This window comes from Rhinopithecus roxellana, chromosome 4, assembly GCF_007565055.1.
Source record: "Rhinopithecus roxellana isolate Shanxi Qingling chromosome 4, ASM756505v1, whole genome shotgun sequence".
Classification (NCBI taxonomy): Eukaryota; Metazoa; Chordata; class Mammalia; order Primates; family Cercopithecidae; genus Rhinopithecus; species Rhinopithecus roxellana.
The window spans coordinates 31,758,844-31,780,151 of record NC_044552.1 but is presented as its reverse complement, the minus strand read 5'-3'; the positions used below and the strand labels follow the sequence as shown (position 1 = coordinate 31,780,151).

Below are 21,308 nucleotides of genomic sequence, written 5' to 3'. Positions count from 1 at the left end.
TGGGGAAATTTAGGGACACATGCTGTTATGCCAAAGAATAAGGGAATGTTCCCAAACCCTCCCCCCACCACTGAAAAAAGATGTGAAGTATGTCATAAGAGTAAAGGAGCGAACAGAAAGTAACTTCCACTGGCTAAATCCGGGACAATTTGAGCATCAAAGTAATTAAGTCCAGTTGGTTGTCCATATCCATGGGTTCCGTACTCAACAACCACGTATCAAAAATGTAGTTAGGCCTATGATGGTTGTGTCTGCGCTGACACATACAGATTTCTTCTTTTTGTCATTATTCCCTAAACAACATAGTACGTAACAATTTACATAGCATTTACACTGTATTAGGTATTATAGGTAATCTAGAGATGACAAAGTATATGAGAGGAGGTACACAGGTTATGTGCAATGCTACATCATTTTATATCAGGGACTTAGGCATCCTTGAATTTGGTATCCATGGGAGGCTCTGGAGCCAATTCCCTGCAGATACCAGGGGACAACTGTACCGTAACAAATCATAAACCATTAAAAAAGATAAGAGCCCATGAGTCCATACAAGTAACAGATAAATAAATGGGGGAGAGGAGGTGGGTTCACTTTCAGAAGAATGCTGAGTGCCAAATAGTAAATGCTGAGGGAGTGCTAGAGTTAGTAAATCATCATTTTGCAACCCTCCTAGCAGAGATTGGCTTAGGCAAGAATCATCAACGGATGATGAATCTAGGGGAAATTTTTCACGAGGAGCAGAGCATTTACTTGGTCTTAAAGTGTTTTCCCACAGATTGCTTTATAGGTGCAAGGGGAAAAATAGTAACTACATAGTGGAGCAACCAGGGAATGCCTTGACTAGGTGGGTGTATCAAAATTAACATCAACAATGAGGGCTGATGGACATCTGTGTCTCCCATAAAACCCTGAGAAGGACACATGATTATCTATGTAGTAGACTGGGTGAGAATTCGTAGCCTGAATCTAATTATGAAGAAATATCAGAACAAGGAGTGTTCTATTAAAACCCCAAATAAGGAGTGTTCTATTAAAAAATAGGTGAGGGGAGGGATAGAGGGTTGTATTCTTTAAAAATGTCAATACCATAAAAAACAGAAAGGCTATAAAAACACTCCATGGGAACGTGTTCTACCAAATCAGAACCTCTGGGGGTGGGTCCCAACAATCTGTGGTTTTAACATTTTCTCCAGGTAAATTCTGATGCTCGCTTAAGTTTTGTTTTTGTTTGTTTTCCAGTTTTTAAGAGACATGGTCTTTCTCTGTTGCCCATGCTGCAGTGCAGTGGTGTGACCAAGACTCACTGCAGCCTCGAACTCCTGGGTTGAAAGCCATCCTCCCACCTTGGCCTCCCAAGTAGGTAGGACCACAGGTGTACACCATCTTGCCTGGCAATAATTTTCCTAGAGACAGGGTTTTACTATGTTGCCCATCTCTACGAAAAATAGAGACGGACAACAAGCTGGTCTTGAACTCCTGGCCTCAAGGGATTCTCCCACCTTGGCCTCCTAAAGTGTTGGGATTACAGGTGTGAGCCACAACACCAGGCCCCTACTCAAGTTTGAAACCACAGATCTAGACTATAAGCTCTTAGATTCTGTACTTCTAGCTTCTATATTCCTCATAAAACCTAAAAAAAAAAAAATGCTTTCTGCATATTCAGATTTCAATAAATGCTTGCTGAATTTGGTTTGACAGTGAATGATAAGGCAGCAATGACCACTGAGACACTTGGAGATGATCAACTACTCCAGAGGCCCCAGCTAACACATCACTTCAGGTTTCTAAAGTGAATAGAAAACTTATTTTGAAAACAATAAAGGATGTCAGATTACTCGGGAGGTTAATAAAAGCACTATTGTCCCCAAAGGGAGCATATCCACTTAGTCTATTAATGCACCAATTGAAAATATGTTAAAACTTACACACACTCTTCGACTGGTATTTAAAAATTAGTTCTGCAGTTCTAGCAAGCATTGCACAGTGATTAAGAAGCCAAGAAGGCCAGGGGTGGTGGCTCATGCCTGAAATCCTAGCACTTTGGGAGGCTGAGGCAGGTGGATTGCCTGAGCTCAAGAGTTCAAGACCAGCCTGGGCAACACGGTTAAACCCCGTCTCTACTAAAATACAAAAAATTAGCCAGGCGTGGTAGCGTGCACCTGTAGTCCCAGCTACTCGGGAGGCTGAAGCAGGAGAATTGCTTGAACCTGGGAGGCAGAGGTTGCAGTGAGCTGAGATCGCGCCACTGCACTCCAGCCTGGGCGACTCTGTTACCCCCCACCCCCCCCAAAAAGGAAGCCAAGCTACGTGTATCATGCAAGATCTGCTCAGAGAAGACGGCATTCTTGTGGCTGTGACCCAGATTTGATGAACATGGCCAGATTTCAGAAGAACATCCTCTAGGTGGCAATTCAGGAGACAAGACTCCTGCAATGAGAATGAGCGGATCAATTCGCCTACTGGGTAGAAAATGAAAACAAATAGATCCATTTTCAGGCACTTGTTTTCTATCTTGAGAAGTTAAACTACTGAAGATGCTCTAAGATGCAGGATATCATCCCAGCCTCGCAACCACATGCCTTTTCTAACTGGCACCTGAAAGATTTCACAGGAAAAGGGTGTTACTTTGGTATTGTTGATTTAAAGGTTATCTAGTCACAGTGAAGCATAGGATAATTCCTCTTCAAAATTCCTCCTTATTGAAAGCCCATGGAGTGTCTTGGCAATTAACAATTCCTATCACCTCTAGCTGTTCCCTATGTAAGAAGGCTCAGAACTCGCCTTACAAATTGCTCTTTTGAAGATCAAAGGGAAGCCGAATGTGTCTGTGTGTGCTCTCGATGAGACTGTAATTTAATGGAATTTTTAGAGAAGGCTTCACTGGCAGTGTTTGGATGACAGCCCTGGGGCAGAGGATTCAGGGGAGCTTGGCCACTGTTCCCTTTGGAGGTCTTCCCTGCCTTTAATTGGCACCTCATTAGAAATTAATGAAAATGACATCCTCTGTTCTTCCTGCTCTAGGCATCGAATGCTACAAAAAGGCCCATCACAATTCATAACACATTCAATTTATATAGCAATGGCTCTTAAGCATTATTTATGAGATGTGAATTTCTTGTCAGCAGTTAATAACCTGTACAGAATGGAAGGCAAATGGAAGAAAAGATTGCAAATATATATATATATAAAGATTTTCTGCAGTGAAGAAGTGTTCTGTTTGAGTTCAAACTATCTTCCTGAGTCTTCACTTTCAGTAGTAAATTACTGTGTTATCCCCCTACTAAAACCTTTCAGGGCAGTTAAACATCTCTCCAACATTCATGCATCCTCAAGGAAATACCTGTACAACTCACCCTTTCCTAGAGATCCAAGCAGGCAGGAGGAACACAAGAGCTCTTTGTCAAAGACAGTCCCAGACTTTTTTAACGGCATGTTCCCATTGTTGTCCTTATCTTTTGAAGGGTGGCAGTTGACTCAGTAATTTTTCTGGGCACATAAGTGTAATACTCTCAGTGGGTCAAATTGAATGCCCAGCTGTCTCTAGGAAAGTTACATCTTGTTGAGACTTCAGAAAGCTCAGGGCTTTCTTCTCCAACAGAAAAAGTCAAATCTCCCTATAAGCAGACTCTCGGAATTGGGTACAAGCCCAGAAACTACATGTCAGAACATTTAAAAAGGATGCATATTGCAACAAACCCAATACACACTTAGCAATTCAGCCTCCTGCCCACAAAGGTTAAGAATATGGCAGAGTAATCTATATTTACCAGAGATTAGACATGTGGGCTTTACTTGGGTGAATGTGAAGTCATCTAACATGTATTACCGTTTTTTTTTTTTTTTTTCAGGTGGATGCTAAGACCTTAGGAGATTAGGTAGTTTGTGTCAAAAGCTGAAGGGTAAACTGGGAGACCTGGTTACAACATCTTTATATCTCAGTGTTAAATTGTGCAATCGCCTGTTTGCCTGATAAGAAGAAGCATTAGCCACTGCCAGGGGCAAGACAGCATACTTGATAGACCAATTGCTTGATCTGCTATGGCAAATCCTGTGTAATACCCAGGATTTAGTTACTTTCAAGGAAGAAACAAGAACAGATGGTTCAGGAACGTCCCACAATTCTAACTGAGGGACAACCAAAGGCCTGTGTTACAAAAGCAACAGCTAAAATGACCAGGTAGGCTCACAACACTGGTAACAGACTGAACTGCTCAAATTCCCTGAGAGTTCACATGAAGACCAAAGCAAGAAACTGCAGATCACAAAAGATGAGGCAGCCTCTTCAGTGTGGAGTGAAGCTGGTTAGCCAGCAGAGCCCAGAGTTTCCTCAGCCAACCACAGTGTCCCTGCCTTATGTCACCAAGAATTTAAAATTGTCTGGCAGGGTTGATCGAAATAGCCTAATAATAAGGTTCTGAACTTACCTGGGCCATACTGCATGCATGTACACACGGAAGTCTGAAAACTGCTGTCAGCCTCTGTTCCCACCACCTATCCTAATCTTCTTTACAGTTTCCCAAAAATGCTTAGCACTATAACCAAAATGCCCTAAAAACCTTATCTGGTAACATTTAAGACTCCCCATGCTGGTTCCGGTTTCTGCAGTTGAATATGCACTTCTAATCTTATGGAGTAACACATACACCAGAATGTGTAACAAACAGGTATCTGGTCATAACAGGAACAGGAGTTTCAACTTAGTTTCTATGAAAAGCTAATATCCTCTCTCTTCCTTCCCATTTCCAATAGGGCAGATAATTGAGGAACCGTAGCAGCAAAGGCTGCCGCTTCAGGAGATAGTAAACTTCCAGTGACTATTACTTTATAACTGCTGAGTGAACTATTTAGTCCTGACTGTCAGCAATAGTACTTGTAGGATATCTTTGGCTGTCCCAGAAGTGAAAGGGGGCTTCTAAAGTTGACTTCTCAGAAAGAAAGAAACAGGATTCTCAGAGGCTACAGTCAGGTCTCACAGTCAGCCTGATGACAGCTGAACTGGTCCTCAAACAATTTTATAACAGTATGTTTTAAAACCAGGGAATAAACAAAAGTACAGGAAACTAAATCAGCCTAAAATAATGCCGCTACACAATTTTATTCCTATGTGTCATGATACATGTGGTCATGAAGAGAGAAAAGGCTGACTTAAGTTTTGTTCCACTGCAGGTAGGCATCCCTGTGCAGCAATTCTAAAAGGTATTACACTACAGAATATGGAAGGAAAGGTGACTGTAAAGCTATTTCCGACTGGGTATATGGTGGCTCATGCCTGTAATCCCAGCACTTTGTGAGGCAGAGGCAGAAGGATGAATTCAGTCCAGAAAAAAAAAAAAAAGGCAATTTCAAGGTATTAACTGACTAGATGAACTAAGGTTCAAAGGAAACTTTCTAATCAAAGCTTAATTTAACAGGGAGATGGAGAAAAAAGTCTTCCATAAATAGTAAGAAGTTCATTCAAAATTAACTTACTATCTGAATTTTATGGTACATACTCCAGAATTTTGTTTGGTAAACTTCTGAAGTCGTGAGAAGAAACCAGAGTAGCAAGTGGTGGGGGGAAGTTGAAAGCACTAAGCAGTGAGATGTAGCTCTAAGGAGATATGCATAAGAACAGGGGGATGTTTTTGTCTTTTTTGCATGCGTGAGAATAAAGGGTGTTTAGAGGCAAACATCCTGTACTCCTGATTTCTCAAGCCCCAAACTTACATCGCAGGCACTACTGTAGCAAACTTACAGTACTCAGAAGAACAAAAGACTCCAGCCACTTAATTCCCAAAGCTGGGCCAAAGTGTTAAGGATATAGTCTCCATCATGCCACTGGGGGAGATGCTTACCACAGCGACACGATCCCAATTCCTGCTGCACCAGCTCCAGTTTGGTTTGGCACTGGAAGCACCGACGTCGACTCTTCTGTTTAGATCGACTGGTTTCCTCGGACCGTTCCGTATTCTCCAGTAGTCGTGGCCGTTTTACTGGTGAAGCCTCATTCTCAGAGTGTGAATCTGACCAAAACAACATATTCGGGGATCAGGATTAGTGCTTGGCCTGGCAAGCACAGCTGATTAATGTATTTCCAGGCATTCTCCTGACCGGGCTACTGCCCTTGTCCAGGAAGGAATCAGACCCATGAAAGCCAGTTCTGACTTGCTTGGTTTATATCGCACAAACCATGACAAGCATGTACCTTTAGTGCTGACTTCTAACCAGCTAGGCCTGAGCTGGAGAGGAGAGTGAGGGTGGCTCAACAAAAACCAGTTCTATGTTGCTGTTTTTTTTTTTTTTTTAAAGCTGAGATTCTATGAAGAGACCATTCCAGCTAGAAATGGGGTCCTGTCTTTGTATCCCCTTGCTGGGACCTAGAGGCTGCCTGTATTGGTTAGGTATCTTTTCTTGGGTATTTGCTTGTCCTCAAGTAGACTGTAATTCTTTAAAGATGGGACTATGTCTAATGTTATCTCTGTATCACTATGCTTTCACAATTCCATTCCCAAAGCCAGTGTTTGATGAGTGATCTGTAATCTTTTATAGTAAAATTACTCATGTTTCTACTCTTAAAGACACAAAAGTCAGGTTCTAATACTGACAAGTATTATTCAATTTGATTCAGAATGAATGAAGGGGCACCTCTGCTGGTGCACATGCAAGCTGCCCTATTACCTCCACTATGGTGTGGTGCAGCAGCAGCACTGGGCACCCCACCTTGAGGTGGAGCAAAAATGGCAGGTGGAGGGGGGTGTACTCTGTGACAACTGTGTCTTATATAACCTCAAAAAAGTAATTAAGATGCAATAAAGTTCCTATCACAGGCAAGGCTGTAAATGACTCTTGCCTTCAACAAACTGGGCAGCTCTTTGGGGCTCTGTACTCCTGAAATAGCTGCCTGCATACCCACGACGTACCTCCTACCAAGTTCCAAAGTTGTTTGTGCTAAATTACCTCTAGAAGGGAGTCTCCTAAACAGTCTTCCTCAAAATAATCCAGATGCTACACCTTCTCACCCCTCTGTCACTCCCACCTTGGTCTAAGCCATTACCAACTCATCAAGCCTACTACAAGAGCCTCTTCACTGGTCTCTCTGCTCACCCCCTTGTCTCTACAGTCTATTCTCCATATAGCAGACAAGTGACTCTGTTAAAAATCAAGTTAGAATCATGTTACTTCCCTGCTCAAAACCCTCTAATAGCTCCTCTTGTCAGAGTAAAAGTCCAGATACTTAGACTGTCAAATACCCTGCATGACTTGCCCCACGCTCAGCTCCTGCTGCTTTCCTTCCTTTATCTACACTAGCCTCCTTATTGTCCCCTAGCTGTGGGACTTTGCATGTTCTGTCCCTCTATTTGAAACAATCTTCACCCAGATCAACATGGGATCTTATCTCTTTTATCACTCAGGCCCCCGATGGTAGTTTGCTCACAGTCCCCCAGCCCTGCTGAACTGTAATGGCATATGAAGGCCCTGCATATGCCATTTTTTATATCTCTTTTATATATTTGCTCCAATGTCACATTTTCTTTTAAATTTTATTTTGCAAAGTCACATTTTCACTGAAGGCTTCTTCCCTGATCATCAATTCTAGATCATTGAATCCCCATTCTTAGCACTTCCCCTCCTCTGTTTCCCTGTCTTTTATTCCTCCACAGCACTTATCTTTAACATTATGCCCTAAAAGAAAATAAACTCCAAGAGGGCAGGAAATTTCACCTGCTTTGTTCACTGATGTTCCCTCCATGCCTATGCTCAATAAATATTTCTTGAATGAATGAATTTGTCTCCTAGGCAGTCCTAATGTTCTACTTAAAGTGGGTCTAGTGAGAAGCCACAGCCTGTAGGATGTATTTTAGTGAAGGCTGTCTGTATGCCCTTTCCTAGCCTCCCTGTGCGTGAGGAAGATGCTGCACTTCACCCAAGATTGTTCAGTGGACCCTGATGGTGCCCCATCAGGGCATCATCAGTATAGCCTGCTGTGCTGTACTGGCATATGGAGGCCCTGCACCATTCTTAGCAACTACAGACTTCATTTTTCATCTCATTTAATTCTTCCAGTCCTACATGACATTTTGCCCCAATACAAACCAACTAAATAAGACCTCTGATGAAAACAACCAAAAGTAAGTTCAGCCTATTTCCCAGCTCTGCTGAGCAAAGCTGTCTAGGCCTAGGCCCAGTCAATGTGGTGACTAAGGTGGCCGCAGATAGGGCAGGCTCTCTCTCCCTTCTTCTACAAGAGCAACAAGCAACAATTTAAATGTAAATCATTACAAAGCAGTCAGCTGAAAGAAGTTCACCTTGTATGAGCCACACTGCTCTCTGGGGATGTCCTTTTACACAAACCAGCAATGGCTCTATTTATATTAATAATCCTATTTAGATCTTTTTTTTTGTAACGAGAAAATTCTAGAGTAAAAACTATAACAAAAAAATATTTTTTTCTGAGACAAAGTCCTAAATTCAAAGCATCCTTACAGGAAGTTGCTCCCATTGGGAGGCAGGTGTCAGCACAAGATGGGGAGGCAGCTGAGGCCTTTTCATTATTAATATGATTAAAATCTGGAGGGCCCTGGCACAATGCCAGCACACCTCTAATCTAACAGAGAACTGCTCAGACCCTGAGCCCCTTTCTTTCACACCTCTGTGTCTGAAAATGAAGAGTTCACATTTAGAGCTCTTTCTACATGAATCTATCCCAAACTGTCAAACACGCTGTCCATTTGCAAAGCACCCACCTCCATTTCTAAAACAAACCTTTGCTGCAAGGAGAAGACAATTTAATTTCACTGTGTCAATGAAACTGGGAGAAAAAATAAAGAAAAGACAAAAAGAATTTGAGTGTGGCAATGTTATCCATAAGCTAACTATGTCCAAATAAGTAAGGGAGTTAGACATGTGAAGAAATTTTTTTTTTTTTTTTTTTTTTTTTTTGAGACGGAGTCTTGCTCTGTCGCCCAGGCTGGAGTGCAGTGGCCAGATCTCAGCTCACTGCAAGCTCCGCCTCCCGGGTTCACGCTATTCTCCTGCCTCAGCCTTCGGAGTAGCTGGGACTACAGGCCCCCGCCACCTCGCCCGGCTAGTTTTTTTGTATTTTTTAGTAGAGATGGGGTTTCACCGTGTCAGCCAGGATGGTCTCGATCCCCTGACCTCGTGATCCACCCGTCTCGGCCTCCCAAAGTGCTGGGATTACAGGCTTGAGCCACCGCGCCCGGCAAGAAATTTTTTTTTAATGTATGAGTCCTATGGCTGAGAAATAGATTTCATATTTACATAACCACAATCATTAGTCATCACCAAACAACCCACTTTCATGGGTCCCCCCGACCCCTGCCCTGCAAAGTTAGGAGGCCTGTGCAGTTTTCACCTCTTTTTCTCTTAATTCCCCACCTTATCTGATCAATGGGCATTCAACAGCAACACTAAGAAATGTCTACATGGTCCCATGCTGAGATTTTCCTTGATCTATTCCACATTAATAAAAAGACCACTGAGTTATTTGTTCTGGTAGGCAGTAGGCATGGAATATTCTTGAACAATGAATCCTAAAGGAGGTTTCTGATGCTGCCACAGCTTCTGGTATGATATACTGGTCATCCTAAAAGAACACCATTAAGCCCTAGTCAGTCCTCTGACAATCAATGCCCCAGCATCTGTACAAGTCTATGACCAAAGGCATCCATGTATACAGAAAGTCTGGGCCCCAGGAAGCAGTCCTAGATGATTCTAAACCAAGGCAGAAAAAATGTCTAACAGAATGTGTTATGTTTTAGAATCAAGGAACTATTCCAGCTAGTAAGAGATCCACACCTTTGAAGCTCTGGAATATCCCCACTTACTCTTCCCTAGATGAAGATCTGTTAGATGCTCTCTAATGCTCCCTCCCACAGAGAACGAGAGTAAATAAGCTTCCCAAACTGCTCGCTATCCTCCACATGCTATTGTCCAAGAGGGTGACTATGTCTGTGTAATTTCTTGGAGAAGCAAACCATTCTCTGGCATTTTCTCACAAGTCAACTTTTAATGAGAAGCTAATGAAATAAATTGTAATCTATAGAATTATCCTCCTTGCATAAGAAATTTACATTTCCTCTGCTAATTAGTTAACAAAACCTTCGTGCCATGGGGCGAGTTGCTTAATTAAGAGAAACAGATGTCCAGGGCAGGGGTTCTAATGACATGATAATGAATTAAATAATTCAACTATTTATTTATGTTTTAGGTCAATTAGAAAAAGACTACCAGGAAAAAAAAAAAGATCCAAACGTGGCTGACATTAAAGGAACCATCTACTGCCCATATTTGAATAAATTAAACTTTAATGATTTACTTTTGCTCACAAGTATCATTGCTTGTTACCCTGAAGCACTGCCAATTTCCTGAAAACACCTAACAGTCTACTTGCATACTCTGAACTTGGGCAGTAACGGTTAAATGTGGAGAGAGAGGTGAAGAGAAATAACTCTTACATGCAGCTTTAACTGACAGAAGAAGCAAGTCCTTGCAAGGAGTATGCTCATTAGCAGCAGGAGGAACTCCCGTGCCAAGCTGGAAACCATTCCCACTCTAGGAGTTAACAGTGACTTCTAATTAAGGTCCTTCATAAATGGCCAACAAAGCAGATTCTTTTTTTCCAGTATGCTTCTTCTTGAGAACATAATCTAGTGTGGATATACCCATGGAGAGCGGCCACTCCCCCATTCCAGGTTCACACTTCTTGGTAGTCACCAGACCCCTGCTTTCTCTACCAATGTTTAATAGAATGAGAAAGATATCACATCAGAACTAGTCAAAGTAAAGTCTGATCAAGAATCATAATGTGATTAAATAAGGAAGGAAAATCTTAAGAAGGATTTTGCTTATTTAGTTTTCTTGGTGTGAAAGTAACTGCTGCTTAATTTTCAACAGAGAGACAAGTACTGCACAGTCTGTCTCTCAGTATCCAAGGGAGATTGGTGCCAGGACCCCCCAAGGATACCAAATTCCACAAATGCTCAAGAAGCTTATATAAAATGGCACAGTATTTGCATATAAGCTACATAATCCTCCTGTATACAGCTGACCCTTGAACAACATGGGGTTTGGGGTGCTGACCCCCCGTTACAGTTGAAAATTTTCATATAACTTCTGCCTCTCTCAAAACTTAGCTAGTAATAGCCTGCTGCTGACCAGAAGTCTCACTGATAACACACAATTAACACATATTTTGCATGTTTTATGTATTACATACTGTATTCTTACAATAAAGTAAGCTACAGGAAGAAAAAATATTAAGAAAACCATATGGAAGAGAAAACACAGTTTCTCTTAAGTGTAAGTGGATCATTAAAGTCTTCATCCTTGTGGTCTTCACGTTGAGTAGCTGAGGAGGAGGAGACGAAGGAGGAGTGGGGGGCTGGTCTTGCAGTTTCTGGGATGGCAGAGGCAGAAGGAGATCTGCGCATAGTGGACCCACCTGCACAATTGAAACCCATGTTGTTCAAGGGTCAACTGTACTTTAATCTTCTCTGGATTACTTATAATCCCTAATATAAACACTATGTAAATAGTTGTTACACTGTGTTATTTAGGGAATAATGACAAATCTACATGTTCAGTATGACACAATCATCCATTTTTTCCCAAATATTTTCAGTCTATGGTTGGTTGAATCCACAGATGTGGAACTCATGGATATGGTAGGCTGGCTGTACAGTGATTTTAAATATATGGAATCTTCCGAAGAGAGGAATTCTTCTAATTGTACTTTCCTAGCCAATCTCAGAAAGTAGTGGTAAGACTTTCAATTAGGAACACAGTTTAACTGGAAAGCTTAACTGGAGACAACAAACAGCCACTTCTTTTAAAATTCTGTTTTGTCTCTGGCAGAAATTGACATTTGTTCCTTACTGTCACAGTTCTTGTCTTTATTACTCATGTTCTCTCCTGAAAATTTCCAAATAAATTGTGTCAGGCCTGTCAAAGCTGAATTTCAATCTCTCTTAATCTCCTGTCACCCTGCAGCTGGCAGCTTGCACACACCCCATGCACTAACCACGGCTGTGGCTTCCTGACATCTCAGGCAGGCAGGCTCTTAGGCCTCTGTACAAGCCAACACTCACAATACAGAATAGGAGAGTGGGAGAAGCAATGCGGCAACAAAGAGAAGAAAGCCTTCTGCTATTCCCTTCACCCACACCTTCCCTTACTTCTATGAAAGACATATCTGTTTAATCTCAGGCTCTATGACAGTTTTTGAGGTACTCAGTTTTTTTAGAACCTATCAGTCTCTTGACAGATTGACATTTATGATCCCAACAGCCTGTGCAAACATCAGTAAGAGCAATAATTAACAAACCCTCACACATCACTGCTGTTTCTCCTTCGACCACTCAAAAGGAGCTTTAAGCTGGTAAAACCTTTGTCCACGAAAAATACCACACTCTCACTGGAAAAACTGATAAAAGAGGCTTGAAAAAAACTTGTTTTACAGGTACTTTCTCTCTGTGTTTCCCCTCATGCTTTGCTTTCAGGGTATATGCTGGGATTAGATTCATCTTCTCCTGACATTCTACTCTGTGTGTCACGAAAGACTTTAAGAGAGAAAACACCTTGCTACCCATTAAAAAAATTTTCCCACCTCGTTTGACTGAAATTTTCCCTTCCTTTCTTAATGTTCCTAATGACTCTAAAATAATTGTGGAGTAACACATCCGCTGAAAAGCCATTGTGTGGACAGAGAATGAGGTTCAAGAGGCTGATTATTAAAATTTTGTGGAGAATGCCATCATCTTCATTCGATATGGAGATGAATCCAGCTTGAAATACTCCTAGTATGCCATGTCCTAGATCATAAACATTTAAAAAGTCAGTTGTTCACAAACTGCCAGGCAGTATAATTCCTAAGCATTTGGCTCCCTCTCCTCCTGGGAACACAAGATTGGGAGATCTGGAATGGCTGATCAGGAAGGCTGACCATCTTGGGAGTACACCTGAGCTTTGAGGTCTTTATCCTTAGTATGCTCAAAAAACATACGGCATCAGAAATCTTCTTGGGGCCAACTCTTATCATCTACCAGATTTTGGTCCTCCAGATAGCAATGTAGAAGCTGCTTCTGTGGAGACATTTTTGACTGGAAGACAGCTTAAAGAGCAGCAGAACAAAGAAGTCAGGAGTCATGATAAAATTACCATATGCCCTTCAGGGGATGCGTACCCACAAACCCCAAAGGTATGTTTTTAAGACTGAGATTAGGTTTTTCACTTCCTCACGGCCCATCTTCCCTTCCCATTTCTGGTGCACAGGAACCTGGAAGCTGATTTTGGCGGTACATCATGATACCAGAAACAAGTGACTGAATTCATTAAAATATCAAGCAGGAGAAGCTAATGGGCCATGGGGGAGCAGCTCTCCATCAAATCGAACAATCTTAAACGAAAGTCACAGCAGGCTGGGCGCGGTGGCTCATGCCTGTAATCCCAGCACTTTGGGAGGCCGAGGTGGGTGGATCACGAAGTCAAGAGATCAAGATCATCCTGGCCAATCAACATGTTGAAACCCCGTCTCTACTAAAAATAAAAAAATTAGCTGGGCGTAGTGGCACACACCTGTAGTCCCAGCTACTCAGCAGGTTGAGGCAGGAGAATTGCTTGAACCTGGGAGGTGGAGGTTACAGTGAGCCAAGACTGTGTCACTGCACTCCAGCCTAGGCAACAGAGCGAGACTCTGTCTCAAAAAAAAAAAAGTCACGGCAGCAAGTCCAACAGTTTTTGAGGGCAAGGTTTTCCCTCTAACTCTTCTTTCTAATCCGTATGCCTTCTATTTTTTTTTCTTGCCTGGGCTGGCTAGTTCTTCTGGTATGATGCTGAATATGAGTGTTGAGAGAGAACACCCTTGGTTTGTTACCAGCTGTAGGAAAAATGCATTTAGGCTTTACCCAACATTTTATTTTAAAAATTTCAAACACAGAAAAGGTGAATGAATAATACACTAAGCGCCTGTGTACACTCCATTCAGATTCAACAATTAACGTTTTATCCCATTTCTTTAACTTGACTTTAATAGTTAATACTAGGTGTCAACTTGATTGGACTGAGGGATGCCTAGATGGCTAATAAAGTATTGTTTCTGGATGTGTCTGGGTGTGTCTGCCAGAGGAAACTGACGTTTAAGTTGGTGGAATGGGAGAGGAAGATCCACCCTCAATGTGGGTAGGCACCATCCAATCAGCTGCCAGCACAGCCAGAACACAGCAGGAGGAAGAAGGTGGGACAAGTCTGTTTGCTGGCCTTCTGGTCCTCTTTCTTCTTTCTGTGCCAGATGCTTGCTTCTGTCCACCTGTCCTTGGACATCAGACTCCAGGATCTCAGCCTCTAGACTCTGGAGGTGCACGAGTGGCTTCCCAGGGACTCAGGTTCGGCTGCAGACTAAAGGGTGTACTGTCAGCTTCCCTTGTGTTGAGGCTTTCAGACTTGAACTGAGCCACTATCGGCTTCTCTCTTCCCCGGTGTATGGAAGGCTTATCATGGAACTTCCCCTTGTAATCATGTGAGCCAATTCTCCCTAATAAACTCTCTTTTATAAATATATATATCCTATTGGTTCTGTCCCTCTGAAGAATCCTAATACACTCGCCCCTCCATATTTATACTTTCTTCCTCCCAGAACCGTCTGAAAATAAGCTACATACATCAAAATACTTCATCCTGGAATATATAGATACCTAATAATAAGGGCATTTCTTTACATGACCAAAATATCATACCTAAGAATATTAAGAATGCCCCAGTGTCACACAATATTTAATATTCAGTGTATAGTGAAATACCCTCATTGTTTTTAAAGGCATGTCCAATCAAGTTTCATGTGTTACATTTAGCTCTTACGTCGAAATCTCTTTTAAACTTAGAACAGTATGGCCCTCAAACTATTTGTTCATTCATTCAAATAACATAAGCTTTTTTTTTTTTTTTTTTACAATCCTTCTCAGTTTTCCTGTGGAATGTACCACCACCTGGATTTATTCTTTCTTTCCACTCATCAATCAATCAAGCAATCAATGGTATCCTGTAACTTTTAAGGAAGTGGTTATTTACTTATTCATTCAGGCTAGAGTGCAGTGGCTCAATCACGGGTCACTGTAGACTTAACCTCCTGGGCTCAAGTGATCTTCCTGCCTCAGCCTCTTGAGCAGCTGGGACTACAGGCGTGAGGCACCATGCCTGGCTAGTTTTTTGTATTTTTAGTAGAGACAGAGTTTTGCCATATTGCCCAAGCTGGTCTCAAACTCCTGGCCTGAAACAATCTGCCCACCTCGGCCTCTCAAAGTGCTGGGATTACACGTGTGAGTCACTGTGCCTGGCAGGAAGGGAATATTTAATTGTATACCTTCTCTGTTAGATATTCAGAACCAGAAATGTAAAACTTCCATTAGGCACCTGACAAGCTCACATGGCATGGCTGGAGGACTGGCACAAGTAAAGAAGGTGAAGGGCAGGTACTGCGTAATCAACCCAGTTTCTACTGCACCTTGCAGTTGGGGAGAAGAATGCTGTTCCTTCAACTGCCTCCACTTCACCTCTTTCACATACTGGACATCAGAATATGGCTCATGTGTGCCTTGGCAAGGAGGAGATGCTTACGCAAACATTAAGAGATAAGCTTGTTACTAGTGCTTTCAATCATGATTTGTTTTAGTCTGATGGCATTCTCTCTGACTGAAATTGAACCCAGCAGGCCACACAAGTCATTCTTCCAATTATCTCCTTTCCAATGGTCTCCTTGTCTTTTTCTGATGGCCCTTTACCTCCTGACTGACACCACACTACTGTTAGTAGTTGCTATAAGACATCTCTTCATAGCTGCATTACTCAATTCTCTAAAATTCTTATTTTAAACCTAAGGAAAAAATTTGCCAGACTAAAAAACATAAAGAAAAGCCCAGGAATGTTCATTTGTAAAAATAACCACAATTTCATTCAGTGCAATAATATTACCAGTTTATTTGATCTGTTTAATTTATATAGGCTTCTAGATTAACATCTACTCTGTCCAGGGCCATGACAACAGTCAATATCTCATTCATTATTTCTTAAGTGCCTACTGTGCAACAGACACTGGGCTTTGAACTAACAAATCAAAACAAAGCACAGTAGTGAGCTGTCCCCTCAAAGGAGCCACAATCCAGAAGGAAAGATATACACATATATATACACACACACACAAATACAACTAGGGCCATAGTAAGTGGTATGAGGAGAGTGTTATGAACACACAAAGTAAAAGTGATAAACTCTGGCGGATGGGGTGCTTAAGAAGTAGATGAGAGAAAAGTCAGACAAGGTACCTCCTGGATTTAATTACTATATTTACAGGCATATAGACAGATGATTTTTAGCTCATACCTGTCATCCCCATATTCTTTTTCTCTTAGGCCTACCTTTAAGAACGTCATTTGTAGGCCAGGAGTGGTGGCTCACACCTGTAATGAAAGCACTTTGGGAGGCCGAGGCAGGCAGATCACCTGAGGTCGGGAGTTCGAGACCAGCCTGGCCAACATGGAGACCCCCATCTCTACTAAAAATACAAAGTTAGCCAGGCATGGTGGTGCATGCCTATAATCCCAGCTACTTGGGAGGCTGAGGCAGGAGAATCACTTGAACCTGGGAGGTGGAGGTTGCAGTGAGCCCGAGATTGCACCAATGCACTCCAGCCTGGGCAACAAGAGCAAAACTCTGTCTCAAAAAAAAAAAAAAAAAAAAAAAAGAACGTCATTTGTATTTAAGTTGCTACTCATCTACCTTCTTCTCTTTACCAAAAACCATCAATTAAATAGAACATTTCACAGTACGGGAAGCAAAGGCCCTTAGAGAACACCAGTTTGATGGGTTTTCAGGGAAATGAAGCTGTTGTCTGTCTTCTCCCTCCCTCTGAACCCACGGGGTTCCACTTTTTTCTTGGGGGCCCATGAACATCTCACTAAAATGTCAATGGTCAGCTCGGTTTTCCTTCCGTGATGTTTATTTGCCTTATTTACCTAATATTGGTCTGTCGTTTCAGATATACACATGGCGTTCACTGCCAATTTTTCTCTATTAGGAATCTTCCGAGACCATTTTCTTTTTATTATTAAATGTTTTATTTTGAGGTAACTGTAGGTTCCCATGTAGTTATAAGAAATAATACAGAAAGATCCCACGCCCCCTTCATCCAGTTTTCCCCAAGGGTAACATCTCACAGAACTCTAGAACAACATCACAACCAAGATATTGATATGGACACCATCAAGACACACCACATTCCCATCGCCACAAGGATCCTTCTTAGTGCCCCTTTATAGCCATGTCTACTTCCCTCCCTTCCCCACTGATCCTTGACAACCTCGGACAAACTAATGTGTTCTTCATTTCCAGAATTTTATCATTTCAAGAATGTCACATATGTGAATATATACATGGAATCATACAGTGTGTATATAACCCATGTGTCCAAACTCATTAAAAAAAATTTTTTTTAATAGACTGAGTCTTACTCTGTTACCCGAGCTGGAGTGCAGTGGCATGATCACAGGTCACGGCAGCCTCAAACTCTTGGGCTCAAGCGATCCTCCCCTCAGCTTCTGGAGTAGCTGAGAGTATAGGCATGACCCACCATGCCTGCACTTGTACAAGCTTATTTTTAAGGCCACTTATCACGGAAGGTGGATATGACAAAAGAGATTCCTTAAAGTTAAGCTTCCTAGTAACTGCAATAATGACCACTAACACAAAGCACATATTCTTTATCAGCACTTTCTAAATGCTCTTACATATATTAACTCATTTTGGTGTTATAACAAGGCTATGAGGTAGCTACTACCTGCATTTCACAGATGAGGAAACTGAGGCACTGGTTAAGTGAACTGCCCACAGTCACAGAGCTAGTAAGTGAAGAGTAGCCTGGCCTAGAGTCCTTACTCTTAACTACTATATATGCTGTCTCCAACCGTTGCTACACTTAAACATGCTACTTCTGCTTTCCCATCAGAGTACCTTATTACGAAGACAAGTTTATGCTATTTTCTGCATATACAAAGACCCAGTTGTCTCCAAGATGAGGGCAGGGGACAGATCCTGGGGCAAATAAAGGAATGAAAACAAGCTCCTCTATTTCATAAAATCCTCTTGTCCAAATATGATTATCAATTTATCTAGGATATTTCTCTGTTGAATAATTCTACTTGCCCTCTGCTCTCAGAATATGATTTGTAAGACTTCTCATATGATTTTCTTTCCACTCCTGCTAACTCTCTGGATTTCTGTGGATTGTAGTCATAGTACTTAAGTTATTCATTATTTTCTTTTCTGACATACAACATCATTCCACCAGTCATATCTTAGGCTTAATCTTGGATTTACATACTTGCATGTTATTTTTAAAGACTTCATCCACAAAAGTTTCTTTACTGATTACTTGTAGGATACAAAAAAAATTTCTCCCCATTAGCACAAGAAAACCTAGATATTTTCATTTGAAATTTTATTGCTTTTAATAATCAGATAAGGCAAAACATGTTTTCTCAGCTTTATATGGGCCCCACAGACAGAAGTCAAAGCTTCCTCTTCTCAACCACCCTGAGAGTATTCCTACAGCTCATATGCGAGGTCTCTTTACCAAAAAGGCACAGATGAGGATGCGTTCATCTGAAAAACTGCAGCCACCATCCCTGCTTGTTAAGTGCCATTTCCACTGCACTAATTACTGAAAGGGCATTACCAGGAGCTAAATTCCTCAAAGAAGTGTCTGGTCAGTGGAACCTGTCAGGCTAGCAAAACAGCAGTCATTCTTTGTGGCTGATACGTGGCCTAGCACCATTTCCTTGTTTTAGCTTCTCCATATTAGCAAGACCTCTCCTGCCTGTCCAACTGTATTACTTTTTTCTCATCAATTTTTCAGTTCTCATTGTAACTGACAAAAGATCCTCAATAGATAACCTTTCCTTTTTATAACATGCTTGGCAATTTTGGAATTCAACGTTACAATGCATTGATGTTTAAACATACTACATTTATAGCATCAGTGGAGTACCGAATAAGGTAGTACTCTAAGGTAAGGCAAACCTGAAAAACCTAACAGAAAAATCTGCTTCTCAAAGTCCACATGCCCAAGTCCCTTAATTTTAATCTGCTCCTTGGCCACAAGTCAGTCTATGATCATGAGAATGCAAAGATTTTTACAGTGTTAAGACTAGACAGAACTTCAGTTCTACTATCTTTTCCAGTATTTATCAGAAAAGCAAAATCAGCCAAGACTTTTCATCTGCTGAAAGAGAGAAACTTGAGAAGTCCATGAAGTATATATATCTCCAGATTTATTTTCATATACAGTTTAGTTCTCAATGTTGCTGACAGGCTCTTAGAAACTGTGACTTTAAGGAAAACAACACATAACAAAGCCAACATTTTTTCTCATAACGTCATAACCAAATGATGTTATCTAAGGACCTGCTGTCATTTCCCTTAAAGTCGCAGTTTCCAAGAATCAATCAACAACATTAAGTGAGGACTTACTGTAACTGTGTTAAGATGGGCAATACTGTTTTCATTTTCTTAGAACATTCATTTAGATGTTAAACTTCCAGTCGGGGGCAGTGGCTCATGCCTGTAATCCCAGCACTTTGGGAAGCCACAGCAGGTGGATAGTCTGAGGTCAGGAGTTTGAGACCAGACAGGCCAACATGGTGAAACCCAATTTCTACTAAAAATACAAGAATTAGCCAGACATGATGGCACATGCCTGTAGTCCCAGCTACTCCAGAGGCTGAGGCAGGAGAACTGCTTGAACCTAGGAGACGGAGGTTGCAGTGAGCCGAGATCATACCACTGCATTCTAGCCTGGGGGACAGAGCAAGATTCTGCCTCAAAAAAACAAACAAAAAAGTTAAACTTTCTAAAAATACAGAGTAAGTCTCCTGCCTACTCTGTAGTTACATGAAGCCTAGAGGTATTTAAATTCTGCCTTATAAAATTATACAACTTTTAGGCAGCTGGATAGTACCTGTAACTGTGGCCACTTCCTCCTACTGTTGACTTGTATTTGGACAGGTCTGGAGGGAAGAGACAGGCCAGAAGTCTTCAAATAATGTTGTACCCCAACACCTTGGTCTCTAAATATAGATGACTTGCCCAGGGGTTAAACCTAATCTGGCCTCGGGTCCTTTGCGAAAAAGACTAAAAATAGATTTCCTTTATGGAGAAACACTGAGTGTAGGGGTGAGGTGGGGAAATGGGTAAAGATGAATGAGACACTAATTCAAGTAAACTTTCTGAATTTTTATTAAAAACATACAAACAGACAAAAAGTCAAGATATTCCCATGTAAATTATCCCACCCCTATGAAGCCTAAGTACTCTACTCATGGGTGTTTCTGATCTTCCAAATGTTTTGCCTATCTGATTTATAATGCAAGCTTTCTGGGAGGGGGCAGAATCAGCTATGTTCAGTACTCTACTGGCACTCGACAATAATATGAAGATGAAGAATGAAGAAGATGAAGGAGGAGGAGGAGGAGAAAGCAGAGAAGGAGGAGGAGGAGAAAGAGGAGGAGAAGGAGGAAGAAGAAGATGAGAAGGAAGAAGAAAGAAGAAAGGAGGAAGATGATGTCTGTAACAGGACAAGCTGCTAATGATGGTAATCTAGCAGTGAGAGACTGTCATCCTGTGGGATGTGCTCCAGGTTTAATGTAAGGGGGAAATGTTTGAACGTTTATATGTTGCTGTTTAAAAAAATCAGCCTGAATGCATAACTGAGTAGATGCTAAAATTAAATATCTGATTTGTTTTTAAACTATTTTTAGCATCAGCTTAATTCAGTTCCTCTCCCTACCTATCATTTAGTTTCTTCCACCCAAAATTTAGTTTAGTTTTGTTTTTTTGAGAGGGAGTCTCGCTGTGTTGCCAGGCTGGAGTGCAGTGGCACGATCTCGGCTCACTGCAACCTCCGCCTCCCAGGTTCAAGCAATTTTCCTGCCTCAGCTTCCCAAGTAGCTGGGATTACAGGTGCCTGTCACCATGCCTGGGTAATTTTTGTATTTTTAGTAGAGATCGGGTTTCACCATGTTGGCCAGGCTGGTTTTGAACTCCTGACCTCTGTGATCTGCCCGCCTTGGTAAAATTTAGTCTTTTGACTCACTGCTTTCAAGACAAATCCTTAAGCTTATAAATAACTTCAGCACCTCATGTGATATGATGTTAAATGAACCAAAAGTTAGATTTCTTCTGGTATATTGTGACAGAGTACCCAGATGAGATGCTGAAAAATCAGAAGCAAGGAATTCTGCATAAAAACCATTATTATGAAAATT

At 41.5% G+C, this 21,308-nt stretch overlaps 1 protein-coding gene across 4 annotated transcripts in view; it reads right to left on the bottom strand.

Moving 5' to 3' along the window:
- Positions 1 to 21,308, bottom strand: part of ZFAND3 (zinc finger AN1-type containing 3) — a 328,986-nt gene that overhangs the window by 31,121 nt on the left and 276,557 nt on the right. For all 4 annotated transcript variants that reach the window (XM_030928148.1, XM_030928150.1, XM_030928149.1 and 1 more), the window contains one exon: positions 5,838 to 6,005. In XM_030928148.1, coding sequence (XP_030784008.1) covers positions 5,838 to 6,005 — 168 coding nt within the window. The remainder of the gene's footprint in view (positions 1 to 5,837; positions 6,006 to 21,308) is intronic.